This window comes from Trichechus manatus, unplaced genomic scaffold (genome assembly GCF_000243295.1).
Source record: "Trichechus manatus latirostris isolate Lorelei unplaced genomic scaffold, TriManLat1.0 scaffold00253, whole genome shotgun sequence".
Classification (NCBI taxonomy): domain Eukaryota; kingdom Metazoa; phylum Chordata; class Mammalia; order Sirenia; family Trichechidae; genus Trichechus; species Trichechus manatus.
This window is the reverse complement of record NW_004444189.1, coordinates 1,792,315-1,803,930: the sequence shown is the minus strand read 5'-3', so window position 1 is coordinate 1,803,930 and position 11,616 is coordinate 1,792,315. Positions and strand designations below refer to the sequence as shown.

At 40.9% G+C, this 11,616-nt stretch overlaps 1 protein-coding gene across 1 annotated transcript in view; it reads left to right on the top strand.

Annotated features, from left to right (window-relative positions):
* The first annotated feature begins 299 nt into the window (after window positions 1–299).
* LOC101350687 (cyclin-dependent kinase 6) overlaps window positions 300–11,616 on the top strand; it is a 76,212-nt gene continuing 64,895 nt past the window's right edge. Inside the window, exons 1-2 of the mRNA XM_023724658.1 lie at window positions 300–323; window positions 1,572–1,681. Coding sequence (XP_023580426.1) covers window positions 300–323; window positions 1,572–1,681 — 134 coding nt within the window. The remainder of the gene's footprint in view (window positions 324–1,571; window positions 1,682–11,616) is intronic.

Below are 11,616 nucleotides of genomic sequence, written 5' to 3'. Positions count from 1 at the left end.
GGGGGATCAGTTGAGCTCAGATATCCGAGATGGGTCATTCACTTGGTTGGCAGCTAATGCTGGGCTTGTCAGCATGGCAGCTGGGTTCCGCAAGGAAGCATCTCAAGGGCAAGCATTCATAAAGATCAAGGCTACAAGGTTTCTTTTGACCTAGCTTTGGTAGTCCCAGAACATCACTTCTACCATATTCCACTAGTCAAGCAAGTCACTAAGACCAACTTAGTTTTGAGGGAAGGTGAATTAGACTCTATCCCTTGATGAGAGGAGCAGTATATGCATGCAAGAAGAGAAGGAACGTGATGGCGGCCATTTTTGGAGACTTAGTACCACAATCTTTATGCAGCAAGTGATAGCATCATAATACATACAGCCGAACTTCAGGAAATTTAGATAGATATTAACAGAATACAGATAGGCAAAACAATAAGTAAGAGTAAAAGTGATCTGAATAATATAAAATGCTTATGTAATGGATTTCTTTATTGAACTTATCTGACAGTAAGGAATAAACCTTTGTTTCGGGCATCCATGAAATATCTGCTCCCCTCTCCCAAAAAAAGCACTTGAGCCCCTATTTGCTGTTACAAACGTGAAGCCTTAACAGTTGATATGTTTTCCCAATCTCTCAACCTGACAGATAATAATTACACGTTTGCTTGTTTCTTCTCTTATTATGCCCAGCTCTACATTAAATGGGGTTCTCCTCATTTTGGAATCCCTTTCTCTGAGTGACTTTTTTACACACAGTATGAACAGTTTTGGATTACACATTCTCTCATGTTCTTTTCCCATTTTTGAGTTGTTTTCTGTAAAGGGTGACATTGAAGGGGGACTTTATTTTGATTCCCCACAGTCTCATGATAAGAACAGTTTTGACTTGTCTTGGGTGCTCTGTAGGCTTCAGGGTCACTATCCACCAGGCGCTGGAATCATCCTCTAATTTTCCAGTAATACTGACTTGGGAGTTGAGCTGGAATCATTGCTATCACCTGTTTTCCAAGTATTATGTTTTTAAGCTTAGGGAAAAAAATAATAGTTTTTTTTAACTATTTAAAGTTAAAACTATTTTAACTGTTTGAAGATTTTAAGTCTTTGCTTTTCTTTCTGAAACTGTTATCATTTTTCCATCCTAGTAAGACAGAGTTTAAGGCTGTAGCCAGGTTGTGGGGATGATGTAATTTCCTGGTCTGTCAGTTATGACCAAGCTCTGGTGGTGCAGTGGTTAAAGCGCTCGGCTGTTAACCAAAAGATCAGTGGTTCGAACCCACCAGATGTTCCACAGGAGAAAGATGTGGCAGTCTGCTTCAGTAAAGATTTACAGCCTTGGAAACCCTATGGGACAGTTCTCCTCTGTCCAATAGGGTCACTATGAGTTGGAATCAACTACATGGCAGTAGGTTTTGGTTTAGGTCAGTGATGAGTCCCATTTGCTTGTTGCTTCTTTCTCAGTGTCTCCATATGATTTATCAGAGTCCTTTCCTAACTGAATCTTGGCATTAAGCCACCCAGGATGAAGAGTTTAAACAAACAGCCGTCTTCCTCAGTAACGCTCAGTCTGTTTGCCTTTGCAGGTCGTCACGCTGTGGTACAGAGCTCCAGAAGTCTTGCTTCAGTCCAGCTACGCCACCCCTGTGGATCTCTGGAGTGTTGGCTGCATATTTGCAGAAATGTTTCGTAGAAAGTAAGAAATGCATTTTTTTCACTCTGTTTTCTTTGACAAGAGACTTGGGATCTTCGGTAGTTTATGTGGCAGCATAGCACTTCTGTTTCAAGTAGGGTCATAATATCCAAATCCACCTGTTTGGACCACCACTTCCAGGCCTGTCCTGGAACTACCTTCTCGATCATAACAGTGTAGTTTTGTATGACTCTAGCTTACGGCTCTTGAAAGCTGTGTTTGGGAAGGATGATTCCACTGTTCTTACAGTTTGCCTTGTTTTTATTGATGAACTTGCAGCAGATTATTGTCTTTTTAGTGAAAGAATATGAAGATATACACTTTGTCCATAGCAGAAGGACCAAGAGTGTCTATTAAGTATATGGAAAATTTGATGGTGAGAATAGTTAAAAGAACAGAGAATGTTTATGTTGAAAAGGAATAGAGAAGAAAGATGTCAGTGCTATTTTCGAATACTTTAAATGTCATGTGGAGGAGAAATTAAACACATTTGAGGCGATAAAGAGGGCAAACTAGGACTGTTGTTACTGTTTTTAGGTGTTGTCGAGTTAGTTCCAGCTCATAGAGACCCTGTGTACAACAGAGCAAAACACTGCTGGATCCTGCACCATCCTCCCAATCATTGCTATGTTTGAGCCCGTTGTTGCAGCCACTGTGTCAGTTCATCTCGTTGAAGGTTTTCCTCTATTACACTGACTCTCTACTTTACCAAGCATGATGTCCTTCTCCAGGAGACTGGCTCTCCTGATAGCATATCCAAAGTATGTGAGACAAAGTCTTGCCGTCCTCACTTCTAAGGAACATTCTATTCTGGCCGCACTTCTTCCAAGACAGATTTGTTCGTTTTTGTAGTAGTCCATGGTATATTCAATATGCTTCACCAACACCATAATTCAGAAGTGTCAATTCTTCTTCAGTCTTCCTTATTCACTGTCCAGCTTTCACATGCATATGAGGCAACTGAAAATACCATGGCTTGGGTCAGGCACGTCTTAGTCCTCAAGGTGACATCTTTGCTTTTTAACACTTGAAAGAGGTCTTTTGCAGCCAGTTTGCCCACTGCTGCGTCTTTTGGTTTCTTGACTGCTGTTTCCATTGTTGCTAATTGTGGATCCAAGTAAAGTGAAATCCTTGGCAAGTTCCATCTTTTCTCCATTTATCGTTATGTTGCTTGTTGGTCCAGTTGTGAGGATTTTTGTTTTCTTTATATTGAGGTGTAATCCATACTGAAGGCTGATCTTTATCAGTAAGTACTTCAAGTCCTCTTCACTTTCAGCAAGCAAGGTTGTGTCATCTGCATGTCACAGGTTGTTATAAAAGAGCCTTACTCCAATCCTGATGCTGCTTTCTTTTTCATATAGTCCAGCTTCTTGGATTATTTGCTCTGCATACAGGTTGAATAAGTGTGGTGAAAGGATACAACCCTCATGCACACCTTTCCTGATTTTAAGTGCAAGTTCAAACTGAAGGTGAAGAAAAATAAAACAAGTCCACAAGAGCCAAAGTACAACCTTGAGAATATCCCACCTGAATTTAGAGACCATCTCAAGAATAGATTTGACCGAAGACAGACGAGTTGTGTGATGACATCAAGGACATCATACGTGAAGAAAGAAAAAGATCATTAAAAGACAGGAAAGAAAAGACCAAAATGGATGTAAACAAGAAATTCTGACATTTGCTCTTGAACGTAGAGTAGCTAAAGCAAATGGAAGAAATAATGAAGTACAAGAGCTAAACAGAAGATTTCAAAGGGCGGCTCGAGAAGACAAAGTATTATAATGAAGTGTTCAAAGATGTGGAGTTAGAAAACCAAAAGGGAAGAACTCACTCAGCATTTCTCAAGCTGCAAGAACTGAAGAAAAACTAGGACTAAGGATGTAAAAGTGACAGAAATAAAAATGTTTGGTCAAGGTAGGAGGAAACTAACCATGAGACCATTATCTGAAAAGAAGATTGGAGTCTTGTGAAAATAATGCATGCTTCTCATTGGATGTCCAAGAAGAGGCTGGACCATCATTGGATATTTTTTTAGCAACGTTCAAAGGATGGGTGGCTGGGCTAGATGACCTCCAGGGCCTCTTTGACTCTAAGAATCTGTGATTCATTTTGATTTTCAAGTCATAAGCAATAGCCAAACAATATAATAAATATCTGCCAGGACGATAATCCATACCTGTGTACTAAGTTCAGCCTGGTCAGAATTAAACAGAGAACCTAATTGTAATCTAATCTCTCTTTCCTTTCTTTTCTGTTTTTAGTCTGTGGAAAAATGTGAGTTGGGAAGCTGAGCATATTTACATAGAACATGTTATGTTCAAAATGTAGCTACATGATAGCTAGCTCACAAGGAAAAGGAGTGGTCAGTCATTGTTTGTTTTAACAAAATAAAGTTTTTTATGTGTAACAAATTTTGGGAACTATTTCTAGAACTCAGTTAATTCATTTGTAGCTCTTACAATAGAAGAGTCCAGAGGAGGATCATCGCAAGGAGATCAGAGCACACAAATGTTTAATGTAGGTCTACTGTGTGCCAAGTACAGTTCCAAACCTCATCCCTATGTTACCCAGGGCTTCTAACAGGTTCGTTCCAGTTAGACCCCTGCTGAGAATTTGTTTTCCACCCCCACCCCCCCACCCCACCCTAGATATACTGAATCAGATAGACTGTATACATAAGAATTACCTGCAGGATCTTTTTAAAATGTAGATTATACATAAGAATCACCTGGGGAACTTGTTAAAATGTAGAAATGCAAATTCTCAGCAGGGCGTTGAACCAGACTAAATCAATTCGATGCCCTGATGTTGTCTTATTTAATGCTTACAATAAGAGAAAACTGAGATGGACTGGTAAGTTTACTTACTTATTTAGGGCCCTGGTGGAGCAACGGTTAAGCTCTAGGCTGGTAATCAAAAGGTTGGCAGTTCAAACCCACTCAGTGGCTCTGGGGGAGAAAGACCTAGAAATCTGCTCCCATAAAGATTATAGTCAAGAAAACCCCATGGGGCAATTCTACTCTGTCACTTGGGGTCAATATAAGTCAAAGTCTACTCGACAGCACCTAACAACAACAACAAGATCAGGCAGCTAAAGAGTACCACGGGTGTGATTTAAAAACAAAACCTTGTGAGTCCAAATCCGATGTTGCTTTTCTGCTAGGTAGGGCAGAAAAAAGGTAATACGGAATTCAGCCGTGATGTTCGCCAAACAGGCTGAATAAGTGTGGGATGGGCAGCGTCAGCATCACTGGGGGACTTGCTAGAGATGCAGATTATCCGGCCCCACCCCAGGCCTACTGGATCTGAACCTCTGTGAGGGGTGGGACTCAGCAACCTGTGTTTTAACGATCCCTCCAGATGATCCTGGTGGCAAAGAGGTTAAGAGCTACAACCACTAACCAAAAGGTTGGCAGTTCGAATCCACCAGCCACTCCTTGGAAACCATATGGGGCAGTTCTACTCTGTCCTGTGGGGTCACTGAGTCGGAATTGACTCCACGGCATTGGGTTTCCAGGTGATCCTGATACACCTCAGGCGTGAGAGCCACTGGGTTGTTTGATAGGATTACCAGGGAGGAGCTCTCCCAGTGGGGCTTCCAGACTTCTCCCATAAGATCCTAATTCATTACTGGGCTGGGGCTTCTTGCTTTTAAAAGTGCCTCTCAGGTAATTCTTTTCATCCATCAAGGGTTAAAGGCTTATGGTCAGTAGGGCAGGTCAGGTGGCTCAAGTGCTTTGCAATCCCACTGGCTCAATGGTAAAAGGAGCCCTGGTAGTGCAGTGGGTAAAGCAATCGACTGCTAACCTAAAGGTTGGCAATTGAAATCACCAGCAGTGCCACGGGAGAAAGATGTGGCAGTCTGCCAAGTACAGCCAAGAAAACTCTATGGAGCAATTCTGCTCTGTAACACATGGGATCACTATGAATTGGAATTGACTTGATGACAGTGGGTTTTTGTTTTGTTTTTAAGAGTAGGGTGGGAGTTAAGACAGTCATTCCAGTTTACCCCAGGAATAACTTGGGGCAACTAAGAGTTGATTGGAGAAGTATTTACTGGAATTACATTTATGTGACTAGAATTGTCCTCCAGATGTAAAGATGGAGTCCTACTTTTGGAATGGGGGTCGGGGGTCAATTATTTTTCAACAATACGGACTTGAACACCAGACATAATTAATGATAAAACCAGTATTTTTTGAATGGTGTTAAATTTAAGATATGTAGTATTAAGCAATCACTAGTAAGGAATTTGCTCTATTTTTAAGAATAGATAGTCCCCACCAGTGGAAAAATTGCAACCCAAAATTTCATTTTAAAGCATTACAAAAAGTCTTCCACTGAAGTAATAGTATAGTTGGTAATCCAATCCCCTGCGTAGTTTACACAATCCTATATAACCTAGAACATACCTGAAACATCATTCTAATTTTGCTAATTCATGAAAACCTATTTTCTATTTATAACATTAAACCTGTTTTCTATTTATAACATTGTTTCTGAGGCAAAATTCATTCTTGTGTTCCAATGCAAGATGAGAAGAATACCCTTTCCCCGCACGGGCATTGGAACTGGGAAGAAAGACTCACACATTGGAGGCTGAGAGAAAGGCTTCTTGGTGATAATGGCAAGAGTCGGCTTCTGTTTGTTGGAAAAGTGAGATATTAGGTAGAGACTTGTTGGTTCTTCAGACGTGCACAAAAGAAAGTGCATCCTCTCCTGGAGCTTTGCAGAAAGGTAGTAAATTGAGAAATAGTTGCTTCGAGGAGGAAGCAATATCAGAATCCAGACTTGTGTGCTTCTAAGACTGAATCATGTCCAACCACACATCCTTCCTAGGACAGGTGCCCTGCCTCCTAGGTAGTTCCTACTGATTAGGCTATGGTCATGGGATTGGACCCTTGTTGCTGCTCAGTTCACATTTGATACCATCCAGATATCTGACCATGGCATGCTTCTTACTTATGCCAGATGTGTCCTGGGGTCCATCTCCCAGTTTGACGTGGTTGACGCCTGATTCAGTGTTGACCCACATGTTGCAGTACCCAACTGAGAATTCACAAGTCATTACCTTAGGCTTATCCTAAATCACTGAATCCTGGTATGTGTCATCTCTAGGTTCCTGCTTATTGCTAAGGCAGTTATTCCCAAATTTCATCACCTTTTTATTACGTTTATTGTTTTTCCCATATTTTTATACCCACTATACTATTATATACTTAATGTCTTAACTACTCTGAATCATTTTACTTTTTTATTTAGGCTCATCCTAACGAAAAGTGTATAAAATTAGATTTGATGAGCCAATTATTTATTTGTCTAATACAAATTATTTGTAAATTTACATTTACAAATAAATGTAAATATATAAATACATATGTGTGTATGTATATATATATATATATATATACATGTGTATTATATATATATAGTTATTATTGTATGCTGTGGAGTTGATTTTTAACTCATAGCAACCCCGTAGGACAGCGTAGAACGGCACCATAGAACGTTTCCTAGGCTGTAATCTTTACAGGAGCAGATTGCCAGGTGTTTTTCTCCTGTGGAACAGCTGGTGGGTTCAAACTGCCAACTTTTCCGTTAGCAGCCAAGAAACTTAACCATTACACCACCAGGACTCATATGTATATATAGGAGTCCCTGAGTGGCACCAATGGCTAAGTGCTGGACTACTAACTGAAAGGTTGGCAGTTCAAGCCCACCCAGAGGCACCTCGGAAATAAGGCCTGGTGATCTACTTCCGAAAGATCACAACCTTGAAAACGCTATCGAGTAGTGTTAGTGTGCATGGAGTCACCAAGAGTTGGAATTGAGTCAACAGCAACAAACAACAACACAAACATACATATATATATATAACCATTTTATTTATGTATAGACCATTAACCTAGTATATAAACCATTAACCATTTATGTGTGTGTGTGTAAACATTAAAATGATTAAGAAACATAGTCCATGTTCAGCCCCTGAAATCATCTCATGTACCGACAGTGGTATATGTCACATACTGAAAACCCTGTAACAGTATGTTTTCATTCAGTCTACAAATAACTTAATGAGTGGCTACTATATGCCAAACCCTCTTCTCTATGGATAACTTAAATCCTAATGGAGGAGAGAGGCATCACATACAAAATCAGTTAATTAACCAGAGCTGTGCTAAGTGTTATGAAGAAGTGTATGATACTGTGAGTGGGTACAATGAGAAGACCATTTTTGATGAATAAAGAGACTTCTCACTGGAAGGTTAGAAGTTGGTATTAACCTTCCTTAGAGGCCACATTCTAGTTGGATATATAAAAACCTTTGAGGCATGGTAATTAATGCATCAGTAAGACTCACCATCCTTCATAACCTAAGGAGAAGAAAGGAAGCAAGGGGAGTTAACTATTCTGCTGTGTGATAGACCTAGGGTTGGGCCCTTCACATCATTATCTCCTTAAACCCACATTGTGAGGGCTCTTATCCAGAGTTTACGGATAACGAACCAGAGGTTTCCACAAAGCAGATAAATAGCTTGTCCATGGGCACACAGCCATTAAATGGCAGAGCCAAATTTGAACCCAGGTTTGCCTTACTCTGTAGCCTTTTTTTCTACTCTGCCATGTCACTGTCCTTGTTGTTAAACGTAATTTGCCTTTTTTTGGGGGGTGGGGGGAATGTTGTATACATTATTACAGTATGATAGCCATGATATTTTAGAAAGGTCAAAAATCAAACCACACATTTATTTAATAGCTTTGATTTCCAGTCTCTTCTGTATTGGAAAGGTTGACCAGTTCTATCATATTAATACAAAGTACATGCCTTGTATTCTAAAATTGAATACCTAGAAAATATAAACTCAGTAAAAAGAGGCAGATGGCAGATGGTTGACAAGGAGCCAGGGAGTTTAAATACCATTTGTCACTATTATCTGGGTTTAATAATTGCCTGCACTGACCCACAGGGGCATTCTACACAAAGGTAAGAGCTAGGTTTTTTTTATCTTTCTCCATTTAACTCTTCATTCATTTAACTTTTTGTTAAGTTGTATTTTAATACTAAAAAACACTGTTATACGTTTGGTCAGTAGCCAAACATGGATGGGATGGATAGGATGAGTGAGATTGATTGATTTTCAAAAAATCAAAATCCAGCTAATCAGAAATTGACTTTATAGCAAAATCAGTTCACAGTGTTAACTCTCTAGGTATTCATTGATTGCCTTGTGCAGTCCTGGTCAGAACTATTGCCTGCGGTTTGAAAGTTATGGGGTTTTCCAAGTTACAGTAAAGTCATAAAAAGAAAATGCACATTTAAAAAATAAAACATGCTCCTAATTCTTTGAATATGGAGATTGTGGTAAACAGATAGTAATTCTTAGAAGTTCTGGGTTGTCAACTCTACTGATCCCTAGCTAGAAATGCCAAATGCCACCAGGAAGAATATAACAAATGCAGTCACTGTTAAATGGAAACAAACAAGACTTCATGGTTATATTGCCCCTTGTATGATGGTCTCTCCAGGCTTGTCCTCATTGATTTCTATGAATTAAACACTCAGTAGCTGAGAAACTGACAGTGAAACTGTCCTTTGTGGCTGAGTGGTCTGTGAGCAAATGTCTTTAAAATGTCACTGAGCATTTTGCCAATTTTCCGATTGGTTACTGTGTTGGTGTTTCCCCATATTTGAACATTCTGCTTAGTGACATCAATGAACTGAGGTCCATAACCAGCTGACCACACTGAGGCACCAGAAGCAAGCCCCAGCCTGTGAGGAACCTCAGGTTAAGTCAGAACACGTGCATGCGAACCAGGGCACTGGGCTGGACTTTCAGATTTCTTATCTCTCCTTTGATATTTCCCTAGACACTTTTTTTCTTCATTAAAGAACTAGCCAAATGGGAAGAATTCTCAAGGAGAATTTTCTTGACCCAGGAAATACCCAAGATGGCACCCAGGAAAAAAGCTGATCTTGGTTGAATAATGCCTACAGGGCAATCCTAAGTAAGAGCAAATGAGTACTTTTTAATTTAATCATTGTTGATTTTCTAAATTCTTAGCGTGTATCTTACTTTAACATGAATTTGAGAAATATATCTGTTTTCATGGCATGTGCAGAGAAGCCATCATCATGCCTGGCCGTTCCCTATGCGGCCAGCTCTGCAGCCCTCCAGCTCCCCAGCCTCGTGCCTCTCCACTTTGGCAATCTGCTTGTGAAAGATCACAGCCTGGAAAACCCTATGGAGTAGTTCTGTGGGTCTGCATGTTTTGCAGTCTTCTCCACAAACTAGATTTTATCTTCTGAGTCCTCTTCCTACCATTCTGCCATCATGCCTTCCCACCTGCTTTGCAAGTCATTGCTTCCCTTTTACCAACAATTTCTGGTCTATTACTTCCTCCCATGCTCCCATCCCTGCTCTGATGAGCCATCACTCCTCCTTTCTGGCTCTCTGTACCTCTTTCTTTCTCTGTTAATCCTTTCTACTCTGCCTTCTGGAATCCTTGTTCTGTAGCAGCAAGTTTCCCTGCTTTTCTGAGTTTTTCCTGACAGTCTCCTTCTTCAAGGTAACTAAAACCAGGCCTTCTTCCATAGATGCCCTGTCCACTCTGAGAAGAGAAATGGGATATTCTTGGCCACCTGCTGCTTGGGGCCGTTATTCTGAAAAAGCCTCTTCTTTTTTTGCCATTCTCTTACACACCCCTTTCCCCAGTCTTCATTACACCATCTGCTGACTTTCAGGTAGCACAGTGGTTAAGTGCTCGGTTGCTAACAGAGAGGTTGGCGTTTCAAACCCACCAGCCACTCTGGGAGAATGATGTGGCAGTCTGCTTCCATAAAGATTACAGCCTTGGAAACCCTATGGAGAAGTTCTCCTTTGTTCTATAGGGTCACTATGAGTTGGAATTGACTTGATAGCAATGGTTTTGGTTTGGTTTTGGCTAACTTTCACCTGAGAATTTCACTTTACACCTTAAAATTTTCTTCTTACGGGGTAAGAAGAAAAGTTACCAGTGGAGTGCTTTGCACATAAAGGAGACAGAATACTGAGGGTCCTGGTTTTCTCAACAACTGCATCACTCAGTTTGTACTTTCCCTGTACCCTGGCCAATACTTGAGCATTCAGTGACCACCTGATGAACTCAGGCTCTCTGCTCTCTTCTCAGGGGCTGTCTGTCCCTTCTCCCTCAGCTACCTGTGTCATCTGCACCTTGGAAGACATCATCATCCAAACGCTGTACCACTAAAAAGAAAGCTGTGCTTACAGACAGAAATAAGGGCACCTGGAGCACTCGTGCTGGTTCAGCATGCCATCAGGGCTTTTGGTGGACATGTTCCCACCCATCCGGCACACCTCCCTTGGGCTCAAACCCTCCCCCCTGGTAAGATTCCCTCCTCTTCCAACCCTCATAGTCCTGAAGCTCCAGTCTGCTCCCCAGCCCCAACCCAACATTCAGCCTCCTTGAGATGAGTGAGTTCACCTACCCAAAGTGAGTTCCCTCTGCTCTCCTTCCAGCCCAAAAATCTTTTTTATCTTCACCCTCACTCTTCCTTCTCTCCTGTTTCTGAGAAGGATGCATTCTCCCTCCTTTCAGGGCACATTTCCTCATCCTGTGCTCTTGATCCTGCCCTGCTTCTGGGCTCTTATTCCAACCATCATCCCTTATGATTTGCCTCTTCAGACTCTGCCCATCTACTAGCTCTCGTCTCCCCATCTAAGAAAAGACACTCATCCTTCCTCCTTCCCTTCATGACCAAACTTCTTAAACTTCTTCACCACCTTAATCCTTTCCGATGATAAAAACAATAGATAACATTTATTGAGCACTTACTGTGAGCCAAGCATTGTATTCAGTGCTTTAAAATACACAATTTTATTTAAATCTCAGAATAACTTTATGGTGTACTGTTGTCATCCCATTTTACAGGTAAGAAA